This window comes from Centroberyx affinis, unplaced genomic scaffold, assembly GCF_046629955.1.
Source record: "Centroberyx affinis isolate AG114_WGS23_722 - 3 ecotype Tasmania unplaced genomic scaffold, CSIRO-AGI_Caff_v1 ptg001678l_1, whole genome shotgun sequence".
Lineage (NCBI taxonomy): Eukaryota > Metazoa > Chordata > Actinopteri > Beryciformes > Berycidae > Centroberyx > Centroberyx affinis.
The window spans coordinates 4465-18724 of record NW_027280098.1 but is presented as its reverse complement, the minus strand read 5'-3'; the positions used below and the strand labels follow the sequence as shown (position 1 = coordinate 18724).

At 42.9% G+C, this 14260-nt stretch overlaps 1 protein-coding gene across 1 annotated transcript in view; it reads left to right on the top strand.

Annotated features, from left to right (window-relative positions):
* Positions 1-13414, top strand: part of LOC139651520 (ephrin type-A receptor 6-like) — a 179584-nt gene extending 166170 nt beyond the window's left edge. Inside the window, exons 12-17 of the mRNA XM_071528466.1 lie at positions 6559-6620; positions 7415-7624; positions 10196-10345; positions 12019-12212; positions 12577-12726; positions 13300-13414. Coding sequence (XP_071384567.1) covers positions 6559-6620; positions 7415-7624; positions 10196-10345; positions 12019-12212; positions 12577-12726; positions 13300-13414 — 881 coding nt within the window. The remainder of the gene's footprint in view (positions 1-6558; positions 6621-7414; positions 7625-10195; positions 10346-12018; positions 12213-12576; positions 12727-13299) is intronic.
* The last annotated feature ends 846 nt before the right edge of the window (positions 13415-14260 follow it).

The following is a 14260-nucleotide window of genomic DNA, read 5'->3' as shown; positions in this document are numbered from 1 at the left end:
ATATTTAAATATTCAGGGAGCAAAGGATTTGAAGTGGTACCTCTGTGGGTAGCCTACCTCTTGAGCAACAGAATTGTTACTGCATCAGTGTGTGTGTGTGTGTGTGTGTGTGTGTGTGTGTGTGTGTGTGTGTGTGTGTGGGTGGCCAGCGTGCATGGTTGTGTAAGTCATGTCACTTTTTTTGTGCAGGCATATATACGTTATCATCCACACAAGGTTAGTGTGTGTGTGTGTGTGTGTGTGTGTGTGTGTGTGTAGACCTGTTAACGAGCTCTGTTTTACGGGGCTCACCCAGTGCAACATATGGTTGTTTTTACAGAGGGTGTATAAAGTGAGACAGGGCTGTGAATATAAATGTGTCCCCTGAAGACTCTCAACCCTCTGCCTGCATCTAGATAGAGGACACTCCTCGGCTCTGACCCCGCTGACTAGGACTGCACCGATACGAGTGTTTGAAGGCTGATACCCATACTGAGATTATGGGATGGAAGCCGATATTTTGCGCTGACAGCTTTCGGACTGCCACTCCTGAAGCTGTGGACTTCTCTGGTCCGACATCTGATATCAAAATTGAAATAATAGAAACATGTCCACTAGCTGTGGTCAAGGAAAGGAACTAAAGCTTTTTCTTACACATCTTTGTTCAGTTCCAGTGAACACATTCTGCGGTCTGTTAATTCTGAATAACAGACTGCTGTTTCACATCTAATCCAATCACTCTGCAGTGTGATTTTTATTCAAATTAAGTGGCGACACCTTGTGACAAAAAGACATTAATCCCTAGTTACTGCAGGCAGTCAAGCTGGACTGCTAAAGCCTGTAAATCACTTTAACTTTTAATAAATATTAATAATAATGAATTAATAATAATATTAATAATATTTAAAATCAATCAATACAAGTGCAAACAGCACTCTGACATGCATTCTCAACCACTGTGCAGCATGCTGCAGGAGCAGTGTAATGTTAGAGAGTACTGAATCCTGCTTTCACCGTTCAAGATGGATCACAAGAAGGAGCAGCCGGGTTTATTCTTTCTATCTTCTAGTCATTTGGGTTTGTAAGGGAGTGAGTCATCAGAACAAGCCATTTCCAATGCCAGCAAATACACACACACTTACACACACACACACACACATACTGTATATACACACATAACAGCTCAATGCACAACAGCCTTCTTGTGCTTGGCAACGGCATCATATAGAGAGACAAATTATTCCAATGTCCTTTTTCAGCCTGTCTGTCTGCCTGTCTCTCTCTCTCTCTCTCTCTCTCTCTCTCTCTCTCTCTCTCTCTCTCTCTCTCTCTCTGTCTTTCTCTCCCTCCATCTGTTGTTGTTCTTCAGAGACTAATTAAGGAGAGTATTGTGCTGTGACTGACTGCCATACCTGCACTGGAATAACAGGTGACACATTAGGCTCTGGTAAACAGGTGCGCTTGGTTTCGTTCACGCACCGCACCGCAGATCCATATAGTGTTTCCAGACCTCGCTAATTAGTTCACGAAAGCTGTGTAATTTACTATCGTCTAATGCAATGATTCTCAACGTGGGGTCCGGGGACCACCAGGGGTCCTTGAGGGGATTCCAGGGGGTCCCCAGCAAATTGATGAATTGTTAAACTTCAGCATCATTAAATTTACAAGAAGTTAACACAATTTGTCCAGAATTCCATGACTATTTGTATTGTATGTAGAGAGATAACAGTGAAACTATCATCAAGAGAGTCATTCTTCTACATTCTCTAATTGTGTTAACTTCTTGCAAATGAAATAATGCTGAAGTTTAACCATTCATCAATTTGCTGGGGACCCCCCGGAACTCCCTCAAGGACCCCATGTGGTCCCCGGACCCCACGTTGAGAACCACTGGTCTAATGAGAGTTATCATCTATCACTTCTGAATTTATGTGGGAAAAATACTTTTTTGGGGTTATGTGAATAAGACTTTTGCTGATTTCAAAAAGCTATTATGGGCCTATTTGGTCCAAAATGGGTCTTCTGTACCAAAATGTCATGCATTTGCACAAATTCAACTTGAAACTTGCTCTGTTTTTTCTTTCCATAATTGAAATATCTCCTTTCTCTAGTGTCTGGAGAATGGGCGATTGGGCAAATACATCAGGGGTCGGAATTTCCATTGCCAGTGCTTTGCTTGATTGATCTTCAGTAATATAAACTGTAGCTCAGACGCTCAGATGGGAAAGTACAGGCAGGGACAAAAATTACACTCAGGTTGATTTAGAATTTATTTACAGGCTAAACACAGCCACCATTTCCCAGAACCCTCCGGGGGGTGTACTGGTTTTGTGCTACTGCTATATATTAGGAATGCACCAACACCATGTACTTGTTTGTTTCTTGACTATGAGGACTTATACTAGAATTTTAAAATGTAAAAATGCCCCTTCCTTGTACATTTTAAAGGTCCTTCACAATTCAAGTTATCTGTTTTACAGCCTGATCGTTAGCACACAAAATGAACATAAATATTTCCTGTCCGTGACCATAAATTACAGCTTTACTTGTTCATTCAGCGGCAAATAGGTTATATAACCATGACAGTGTCCTCTCTGGGGTCAGTTCTCACCTCCTGTCTCTCTCTTTCCTCTAATCAGATTTTGTAGTCCCTGAAACAATCACTCACATCAGGGGTTCTCTTATTGCCTGTCACAAAATGTATGTTGTTTTCGTAAGGGTGTGAGACAGCGGTGGCATGAGTCAATTAGTTGTGTTATGACATTTCACAGAAGCTGTGAAATGTATTTCGTGGGTGAGCAGCGGGGTTTCTGAGTTTTAATTAACATCAAGTCTCCTCGTCTCCGTTTCCCGTTGAATACAAACCACCGGCCGAGATGTCGTGGGATTCAGAAGTGACAACAGAATTGCGTTGTTTTACATTATAATGCAGCAGTGGAGCATGACACCGCATCCTTACCAGTGCCAGGGGAGCCTGAGTACAGAGGGTGCACTTTTGAGTTGTTGTTTTTTTTTTTTTTTCTTTTCTTTGGCATTTTATGATTTATTGGACAGATATAGTGAGAGAGAGAGACATGCAGCAAAGGACCGCGGGCCGGATTCGAACCCAGGTCAAAACCCGAGTTGTTTTTTTAATGTCAAATTTATTTGTTGACTTCTATAGTAAAATTAAAGAAGAGAAAGTGCACTTTCATTTGTACTTTCATATATAGTGATGGAGGGATTATAGTTTATTTTTCTTTGAAACCCCAAAAACTGAAATCAAATGCACTGACTGAAAACACCCTGCACTCTAAAAGCCCATTCGGACATATTGGAGGCACCTGGTATAAGACGTCCCAACAAGAAAGGTCAAATTGGAACAATTTTGAAAAGAAAATATATTCAAAATGTCCTACTATGACTTATAGATGAAGAATGAATAATATATGTTGTGAAAGGCTTTTGCCAGTCAAACAATATAGCCCAAGTGAGTTAAAAAATTTGACTGAGCCGTACATTGGCATTTAAAGTTCAGGCTTGTGATTGTTGAAAACTATTAGAAAGCAGGGTGATGTGATCCAGGGAATCTTCCCATGTGCTGTGATTTTTCATATTCCCATTTGTTTTGCTGTGGTAAAAAAAAAACAATGTCTTGAATTTGAAGTGTGATACCATGTTGTTACTGCGCTACAGTAAGCCTTCCATTATTTCTCTTTCCAGCAGTTCCGAATGGTTTACAGCTCAGCAGTACACAAGCCTGGCTAGCCGCCTGCCAGCTGTAAACCAGTCAGTCTGCAACACCATAGGGATCCTCTGTGGGGAAACAATAACATTTTTTAGAAAGATATTGTGGTTGTACGTCTTTCTAACTAATGGTTTGGGCCGCGCGACAGAGTGGCTAATCGGGGGAAGCGGGACGAATCCCGGTGGGGGGGGGGGACCGAGATGGAACAGTTTTACAAACTGACCAACTTGACTTGATGCATGAATCGACTGCTGATGTGTGTCTGTGTGGTTTTGCCGGCCCCCCTCTCTCTTTTTCTCTGTCAGACTGGCAGCGGTAGACACACACACACACACACACACAGAGCTACTGACACGTCCCTCCACATGCACAACAAAATCCACCTAGAGGCTGATAGGGGGGTTAGTGCGCCCCCCCCCCGGATTGGTCAATCCCAGGCTTGTTTTACAATGTGATTGGTCGACTCATGACTTAATGACAAGTTCAAGAAGTCTAGTTTCAGTCTAGTTGTGAACAAATAGAGAGAAAAGGGATGCACAAATTAGAAATAATATGCAACAAAATGTGATAAACTGACTGTTTTGTATGCAAACAAGCTGGCAGCCATTGGCCCCAGCAGATAATAATTATGATGATGATGATGATGATGATGTAACAGGTACATCAGAGAGGGAGTAAAACTGAAGCATATGATTGCATGCATTGCTCAACATTTTTAGTGTTGTGCTGTTGAAGGATTTGTTAGTCTAAGTATAAATTATAGTTCTTTTATGAGCAAAGTGGTTATAATTAGGCCACCTGTGATATGTAACACTGCGTTGACTTTGCCAAATTATTAATGATCTACGCTGTGTTCTGTAAGAATCTCATTTGCTGCTGTTGTTTTTTTTTTAGTCTATTAGTAGGTCAAGTTATTGATGAGAAAAAAGGAGGAAAACAGGATGACTAGAGCTGTAGTCAATGCTATTAGAAGTGTAAAAAGACAGATTATAATACCACAATACTGCTATTAATACGACTACCACCGGTATTATATTGACTTAAAGTGCAGAAAAAGAAACAACAGATAATAAAACAGAATAGGGCTTGGGGGGGAAATGAAATAAGACATTTCAGTATGTAAAAAAACAAGTGTTTTAGTTGTATGTGTTCATATTAAATTAGTAGTAATCTCACTGATTGATTTGGTCATACATTTCTCACAGTTTTAGCTTCTATGTCAAATATGTTTTTGATTAATAACACAGTAATGCAAACTTTATACTAATCCATATATTACTTTAGTTCCCAAGGGCTTCAGATTAATGAAGTTGCCCTGTAAGTATAGAACAACTTGCACAAATAAAACAATAAGGCAGGGTTCCCAACAGTTTGTTGGCATAGACTCTTTGACATTGGCCTGAGTGCATAAGCAGTCTGTACACCTGATAACATAAAGATGCACACTTGCACTTCTGCTTTGTAAATCTAACAATGTGGAGAGTCAACAATGCACATTTGCATACTCTGCAACACGTTCTGTTTGTTGTATTATCTTCAATGTACCTTTTTGTTGTAATTAACCATCGCATTATGTTCCGTATATTATTTTTCTTCGTTCACTTTATCGTTCTATTCTTATCTATATTCTGTTCTTCGCTGTCGGAATGACCTAAACTTCCCCACTGGGATCATTAAAGTTTTATCTTATCTAATGTTTCTTTCCACAGGAGGACTGGATTTCATGCTGCTCCTGTAATCACGGGCTAGTAGGGCTGCACAGCTTTCACACATTTCTTATTTTAGCTTGAGTAAGAGTTTTTCTATGGAGCCAGCAGGCAGCACATCTACAATAAGGCGGTGATGGAGGTGATCTTTGGCAGTGTTAGTGTGTCAGTGTGTGTTTAGTGAATCGATGCCCCTGTTTCTCCCCTAACCCTTCCTCCTCCTCCTCCACCCCTCCCTCCGCTCCTCTCCCTCAAACCCCTCGCTTTAGCCCTGTCCTTCTGCGTCAGACACCTCCTAAGTCCGTAATCCCCTCTCTCCACCAAACCTACTCTATTTTTTTTTTTTTTCCTCTGTCCACCTGACCCCGTCCGTCCATCTCTCCCCCCTCTCTTCCCCCCAATGTAGTGATAGCGGTGCTAAGCTAATTAGAGACAGCGTTCTAATCAGACAAGGCTGCTGTGGATTACTGTCCACTCTCTGCAGGCCTAACCCCTTGATACGTGAACTTGTGTAAGGATAACACACACACACACACACATAAGTAAAATTAGATCTGGTCCAGTCAGTATGATGGGTATGAGACAGTGATTGATTATGTATTGTAGGATTGATCAATACTACACCGGTTATCTATGGGAAGGCCTTAACCTGAATTGATGCCAATGTGACATTTTGATTGGATAGTTGTATTAATGTTAGTATTATTAGTATAATTATTATTCAGTGGAGGTTTCAATGGAGAGTTTTAGTGTCTTATGATGGGCTAAGTGTTGTTTTAGAAGCTTTTCCACCCTGACAAGAAGACAATTTTAATTTTTTGGCATGAAAATAGTCAAATTTAAAGATACTGAATACCAACACAAAGCATAGCGTTAAGTCTGTATGGAGAACGGTGATGGATCTCAAGTTAGGCTTTGTCCGTCTTTGTTTTCCCACCAACTATTGAGTTGGTCCTGTGTTTGTTGAGACATGAAAAAAAGTGAAAAAGTTGCTTTATGTGCAGTGGGCTGAGTTGTTTACCAATGTACATTGTGATTGATTCCAGTTGTGTCTCTTCTCTCCTGTCTTTCCTGGCCAATAAAGCAGTAGTGCCAAGAAAAATCAGCTTTGAAGAAGTACAGACTGTTGTGTTTGTGTGCTTGCAGGCCGGCCTGTGATGATCGTAGTGGAATACATGGAGAACGGATCACTGGACTCGTTCCTGAGGGTGAGTGCTGCAGTGATCAGGGATATTGAACATATGTATTGTTTCTTCCCTCAGGTACTGTTTTTGTGGGAAACAAATATAGGTCTGTAATGATAATAATACACTTTATTTATATAGCTCTTTTCAAAGTGGTTTTGCACTTACAAGCAATAGTACAATGATGGAGGAGACAATAAGGCCAGCAACAAACTTGCCATACAGTACATGGTTTAAGAACAATGGCAATAAACAAGGCATAAAATAGGTAAAAACTCAGACACTCTCTATATCTTTAAAAGATGACGAGGATCTTGCTCATCTTTGTTCCTCAGTCAAAGTCTTTGGGCCAGACAGCAAAGTCTTCTTTGGTCTTTAGCCTAGGTTAAAGGATATGGATCGTATCTAGGGACCAAACCTAGCTGTGGCTCGAAAGTAATCATTAAAATCTGAAAACGAATCCTAAAACAAGCAGGCAAGTTAGATTTATCTCTGTCATGGCTTAAGAGAAGCTTAAACAGGGCTAATGTTATCCTGTGATCAAAAATATAGTCCTGTCAATAACCTGTCAGCAGAAATCTGAACTGTCTAAATCACTGAATTACGTCACTATACAGTATGTTTCCTTGCTGCTTACAACCTAAACCTCTTTCTCATTATCATTATGTTGCTTTACTCTTTCTGCTATCCTTCTTTATGCACCCTCTTTTTTCCTCCCCTCTTTTATGCATTACTATACTTTCATCATCATGATCATTTTCTGTACTTCCTGGTTTATGCAGTGACTTCTTCTCTCTCTCTCTCTCTCTCCCTGTCAGCAACATGATGGTCACTTCACCGTCATCCAGCTGGTGGGCATGCTGCGTGGCATCGCCTCGGGCATGAAGTACCTGTCAGACATGGGCTACGTTCACCGAGACCTGGCGGCTCGCAACATCCTGGTCAACAGCAACCTGGTGTGTAAGGTGTCCGACTTCGGCCTGTCCCGAGTGCTGGAGGACGACCCGGAGGCCGCCTACACCACAACGGTACACCACACGTCCTAATGCTTCATCCACGAATACCAAGCAGCTAATTCTGTAAACTGATACAGGTTTTACCAAAATTGCATTAATCCGGTTCTATTACATACCAGAGAAATCCTTACCAGGTCAACACATGCTCCCAACTGTGGTTAGACCCATATATTAGTGTTGTCCACCTGATGATGGTGGATATGATGCAGTTTGATTGATTACATATTTATTGTAGAATTGATAACCCTGGTGTATGGGAAGACCTTACCTTCCAATGTGACATTTTCATCCAATTCCACACATGTATGCATGAATATCGTTATTCTTAGTAGTAGTAGTAATAGTAAAATTTATCATCATGGGTTTCAGTGGAGAGTTTTAGTGTCCCATGAAGGTCTAAATGCTGTTCAAGAGGCTTTTCCAATTCTGGGGGAGACACTGACTACTTGGATTTTTTTTTCATTTTCAGCATGAAAAATTCAAGATGTTGAATGTCTAACATTGTCTATCAGCAACTTGGTATCGGCCTTCAAAGACCCTACACCCAACAGTGACATCACGAAAAAGTCTTGGCATGACTGTCACCACCAGGCAGTGTGAAAGAGGGGTAGAAGTGAACATTTGTGCCTGTTCCACTTGGAATGAAACAACTGTTCTTTCTATTTTGTCTTGTTTTGTTGAAAGTCTTGTTTGGGAAAAAATTGCATTGTTGCTAGAGTTGCTGGAGGCGTCGCTATTACCTTTGACTGGAACCTCATTCATGTTTGATGAGAGGAGAATTATTCAAGCCGGCCTGCTGAAAAATGCATCTGAAGCAGCTTTGGAAGCCACTAATTCCCTTAAACCACAGGTCCTCAGCACACAGAAATAACATGGAGTCCTTCACCACACATTATTTCTCTCAGTGCAAGCATATTCACTGCCAGTATGGCTAACTTTGCTTTACCCCCTGCAATCTTAACCTATTGTGTTGGAGAGAACACTGTTGGAAGTTGTGTTGGGAACAGTCAGACTTGTATTCTTGGCAGGGTGGAAAAGCCTCTGAAGTGTCCTTGAGCAAAACACTGAATCCCTACCAGCTCCAGAGGTGCTGCTCTGTATCAGACCCTGACCTCTGACCTCCCTGTGGAGGGGGGGGCAAGAGAAAATACGAATTTCTCCTTCAGGGATCAATACTGTATCACAAAACAACCAGCACCAGCAGCACCCTGAGGACCCTCTTCTCCTCTAAAGCTCCTCCCCGACACCACACTCAGTGCTGAGACTGGAGACAGGATCCAACTGATATGGGTTTTTGAAGACCGATACTCTGAAACAGCATTTAGACCATCATAGGACACTAAAACTCTCCATTGAAACCCATACTAATGAAATTCTTTGAGGTGGGTTAGCAGCTCCTTAAGGCAGAGTGAGGCAGGTTTCACTGCAGGTTTTACAGACTGACGCCAATATTGGCTCGACATTTCAGCAACCTCCCCTCCTTCTCTCCTTACGGCGGCATAGGAGAGAGAGTTGCCTTAGATGGTAAAACTGGATGGTAAAAGAGACTCTCCTCTTTAAATCTGTCTGAGCCTACAGTGACCTCCATTCTCTGGATTGTATTGAGGTTATTATATGTGGAGGAAATGCTGCGTTTATGGTTCCAACAGTCACTTTCTGCCCCACAAGACCCTGGGTCAAAGCTGAAGAAGGGACTAAGGAAAGGAAAGGCAAGGAAAAGAATGGAAAGGAAAGGAAAGGAGATAGGAGAAGTGCAGAGGTGAGGAGAGGAGAGGAGGAAATTGGCGGCAGTAAAGACAGAGAAATGGACAGGAAGAGACAGTAAGCTTCAGGATTAACTCTGGAAAGCCTTAGCAGGAACAGTATTTTTTAAGTATTATGGATGTTATGTGTCTTACTGGAGCTCCTCAGATCCATTATCATTAGCCAATGCTGGATTTCCCATCCATTCCATTCCCTGGTTATCCCATACTATGCCAAAGAAGCAATCATAATCTCAGTGGTAGAACACATTTAGAAAACAAGAGCCCTGGTTCATCTGATCAGCTCATAATGTCCAGGAAGGCAAAACACTCTTGAGATATGTGATAAAACATCTGCTGTTGCAGTCTCATAGAAGGCAATGGAAATGTGCTGTAAACTGCCCAGTCAAGGAAATCTTCTGCTTTTCTACATCGCATTAGAGAAACTCTGTAGCATCTAACTCAGACAGTGACGTTAGAGCTTTGTCTGAGGCAGGTAGTGCTGCGTCTGGTTTAGAACCACCTCCTCCAGATGAAATGCCCCCGAGACGAGTGTTTACAGGGTTTGAGGCTACACTGAGATGTCTCCGTTTGAATATGAAATCTGAATTGAACATGACAGCATGGTAATGGTTTGCCAGGTACATAAACATTTTTACAAGCAGTGGTCATCACCGAAGTGTGACAAGGTTTTACCTGTCACACAGCGCATTTTCCACTTGTGCTGTTCGCAGCATGCAGTCAATATGCTGATCCTCGTGTTTGTGTGTTTGTGTATTCATGCATGCACACTGTTTATGTATTACTGTGTGTGTGTGTGTGTGTGTATGTGTGTGTACAGGGCGGTAAGATCCCTATCCGGTGGACGGCTCCTGAGGCCATCTCATACAGAAAGTTCTCCTCAGCCAGCGATGCGTGGAGTTACGGCATCGTCATGTGGGAAGTGATGTCGTATGGGGAGCGGCCATATTGGGAGATGTCCAATCAGGATGTGAGTCATTGAATCCTCATTCATTTTATTTATCCAGGGAACACCAATGTTTTCCCAGTAGGCTCCATTCTAGTCCTCACACTCCATTGAGGGAATTCTGAGTTTATTTTCCATTATATCGGTTAAAGTGGTCGCCCTTTAACGCCTTGCCTCACTGTTTTCTCACATCAAAATCCTATCAGAGAGAGAGAGAGAGAGAGAGAGAGAGAACAGAAATGCTGGAGAGATTCACCAAAGGGATGAAAAGGATGAGTGAGAGGGGAAGGAAAAGAGCACTAAAGGTGAGAAAGAGTTTCAGAGGACTTGGGTCCAGCAGAGGAGGGTTTTTTAAAGCTGTGGAGTCAGAGCCTGGCTGAGCGACCTGCTGATCCCTGGGCGGCGGTCAGGGATTGGAGGGTCCGCGGAGGAAGCCGCTCCATCCCTCTCTCCGCTGAGTGTGAAAGCCCCGCCGTAATCCCCTCAACCCCTGACACACACACATTTATACACGGACACACGCACACACACATTTGGTAAGGTCTCGGGGCTTGGGGGGGATTTGTGCTGCTCGGGAATTGCTTAGAAGTGCTTTCTAAGGCAAAAGACCGGCCAAGCCTCAACCGGCCTAACGCGGTCTCATCCTGGTCTAGGCAGCACCACAGCTCCCTACAGAGACACATAGACATTCCCACAGTCCCTTTAGATATGATATGGAGATCTACTACTAATACTTAATCAACACAGATCAAGATCTATGGAAACTACTTGGTGTTTGTTTGGGAAATTGATTGATTGCACAGATCCCGTGTTTGAGTACATGTGCTACACACCAAATTCAAACCCAGTTCTCCCACACAGGAAATGAAACAGCCAAAGAAGAATCCTCCCTGGATTCTGGGAAATAATGCAGGCTTACAATGTCTCAGGCAGAGCTACTATTCATGTATCCCAAACAGTCTCACGATGTCGCTGTCATTCTTTTTGTATTTACACTGTACTTGCAACCAACATCAACAACAACAGGATCCTTTCTTCTTTGAGTATATACAAAGTAGATTTATGTGAAAAATAGGCACAAATACATTTGATTCGATGTCACAATCAAATTGGAATGGAAAAATCCATGTTCAAGTCCACCATATATGCCCTACTGTGTTAGTGCTGTTCTGCACGAAATAAAACTGATCCTCAGACCACATACGCAAATCCCAATATGCAAAGCCATAAAGCTCTAGAATGCAAGGTTATTTATTGGGTTTGTTGTGTTTGTCTGGTCCTCATATATAGATATGGTCTTGGTGTGTTAGAGGTGTAATATGGTGAATGGTGGACTTGAATATGGAGTGGTCCATTTCTGAGATGTTCTAGGTTGATTTTGACCACAGAATGTAACTTTTGAGTGTCTGTTTCACATATATCTATTTTGTACATAGTGAAGGAGGAAGGCATCATATCAGAACCCGTTTCTGACCAGCCAAATCTTGTCACATGTATGTGGTCAAGACTTCCTCCAAGCTTTTTGCATGGGCTGCTTTCAGACTCAAGGTGCAAGACGCAAGCTTCAGGCTCTTCGGGCTACTGTCCGTGCTTATACAGCAGCCTGCCTCCACATCCAAATACATGTGTGAATCCACGACAAGACGAGACACAATTTCTTCTCCCGAACCCTTCATCCCATCCCTCCATGTCTACAGGTGATTCTGTCCATCGAGGAGGGCTACCGGCTGCCGGCGCCGATGGGCTGCCCCGTGGCCCTGCACCAGCTGATGCTGCACTGCTGGCAGAAGGAGAGGAGTCATCGGCCCAAGTTCACCGACGTGGTTTCCTTCCTGGATAAACTGATTCGCAACCCCAGCAGCCTGCTACCGCTGGTAGAGGACATCCAGAGGTACAGTGTGGAGCCCTAGCTGAGGACGGATAAATGTAATGAGTTGAACTGAACTGAGCTTAACTAAAGATTTTACCTCGCCACTCACTGTACTTGCTCCTAAAAATGCCTTGCATCTCTCTCTTTAGCTCTTATTCTATGTTTTATTCTATGGTCATAGGAGTAACGTAAGGGCACAAAGGCTCTAATCTTTGCACTTTTTAATTTTGGTTGCTTATCATTTTTGAGGCTTATTCTAGTACCTTAGCTCTCATTGCAAGTCACTCCGAATAAGAGCGTCAACTAAATGCCTAAAATGTAAATGTACGTTAAATCGAGCTGAACTGATCAGATCTGAACTTAACTGGGCTTTTGATTGCATCAGTCTACCAGAGTCTCCAGGGGAGGTGATCGACTATCCAATGTTCATCTCCATCGGTGACTGGCTGGACTCCATTAAGATGAGCCAGTACAAGAGCAACTTTGTGGCAGCAGGCTTCAACACGTTGGATTCTGTGGCCAGGATGAGTATCGAGTGAGTTGAAGAACCAAAACGTAACCAAGTTATTTCATCAATGTCACATACTGAGGCAGAGATACCAATTTCTCCATTCACAGTAGCCTCAATAGACCAGAATGCAACGCAGCTGCATTGCATTCTGGTCATTCAAGACATGTTGTGTTTTGAGTAAGGGACGTGGCTGCATTCACAGACACAGCCCAATGTTCACAAGCTACTTAACCTATACATCCACCTTCAATTGAAAGCAACTGGGGGTTGTCCAAAGGCATTCTGGGAAACGTAGGAACTCACTAACTGAGGTAGAAGTAGATGGAGCAGGTTGAGGGAAAGTGGGTTCACCAGTAAAGTAAATTACAACATTGATCACAAAATAGCTCAGAGGATGCATTGAACATCACAGATTGATGACATATGACAGTGGAAGCGTGGAATTTTCCGTTAAGGTTAAGGAATAAATGCAGTCAATGGAAGGTCCTCGCAAATATTATAATAGTGTCTGTGTGTGCGTGTGTGTGTGTGTGTGCATATGCGTGCGTGCGTCTGCGCGTGTGTGTGTGTGCGTGTGTGTTTCCCCTCTCGGCCTAGAGATGTCAGGCGTATCGGGGTGGAGCTGATCGGCCACCAGAGGCGGATCACCAGCAGCATCCAGACGCTTCGCCTCCAGCTGCTGCACGAACAGGAGAAGGGCTTTCATGTATGAGAGCGCCCCCCGACCCCAGCTGGGACGCGTGGAGAGACGGACCGGACGGGAGCGAAGTCTAGACCAGACAAGTCTACAGCCTGTGCCTCAGTCTCCACCCCCTCATACAGACAAGACGGACAGTCTGTTGAAGCCTGGAGGTCATTGGATGGACTACCGCAGCAGACTGTCCCCTGGTCTCCCTCCTAACCAATAGCAACACAGACTGTTTTCTACTATACACCCCCCCTCCCCCTCCCCCCTTTGCCCCATAGACCTGCTTCTGCCAGACAACTATAAGACAGCCCAGTAGACTCTTTTAAGACTGGCCCCGGCCCTCAATAAAGGGGAATGTAATGCCTTGTTGCAGCAGCAGTACTTTCTATATGGAGCAACAATATCTAGAGATGTAGATTTGCGAACGTAATCTACCGATTCTTTTCGGGGTTTGTTTTTTTTTCTTTTTCTTTTCTCTCTCCATGTTTTGTGCTCATGTAGCTGCTATCGGGTGTGCAATCGCAAAGGTTTGCCCTTTGTGGAAAAATATCCTCAAACGTTTTTATTTTGGAGTTTGACAACTTCTCATGAAGGTATTATTCGCGTCGCTTTATTTAGCCTCTCTCCAGAGATTCTGGTACGCTAATACTTGAAGAAAGAACTACGAAGCCAGTCTTGAGGATATCTTGAATGTTTTAAAAGTGTATAGACGATTTATCGATAATTATTATCATAACCTAATATCTATCTATGTGCAGTCCTGTATGTGAAAGCCCTAGTAAATCTGGATCTTACTTCAAATGTTTTTATTTATTTATAAATTCTATCCAAATCAGCAATACAGTATTATGCAGTCACCTCAGTATCTCA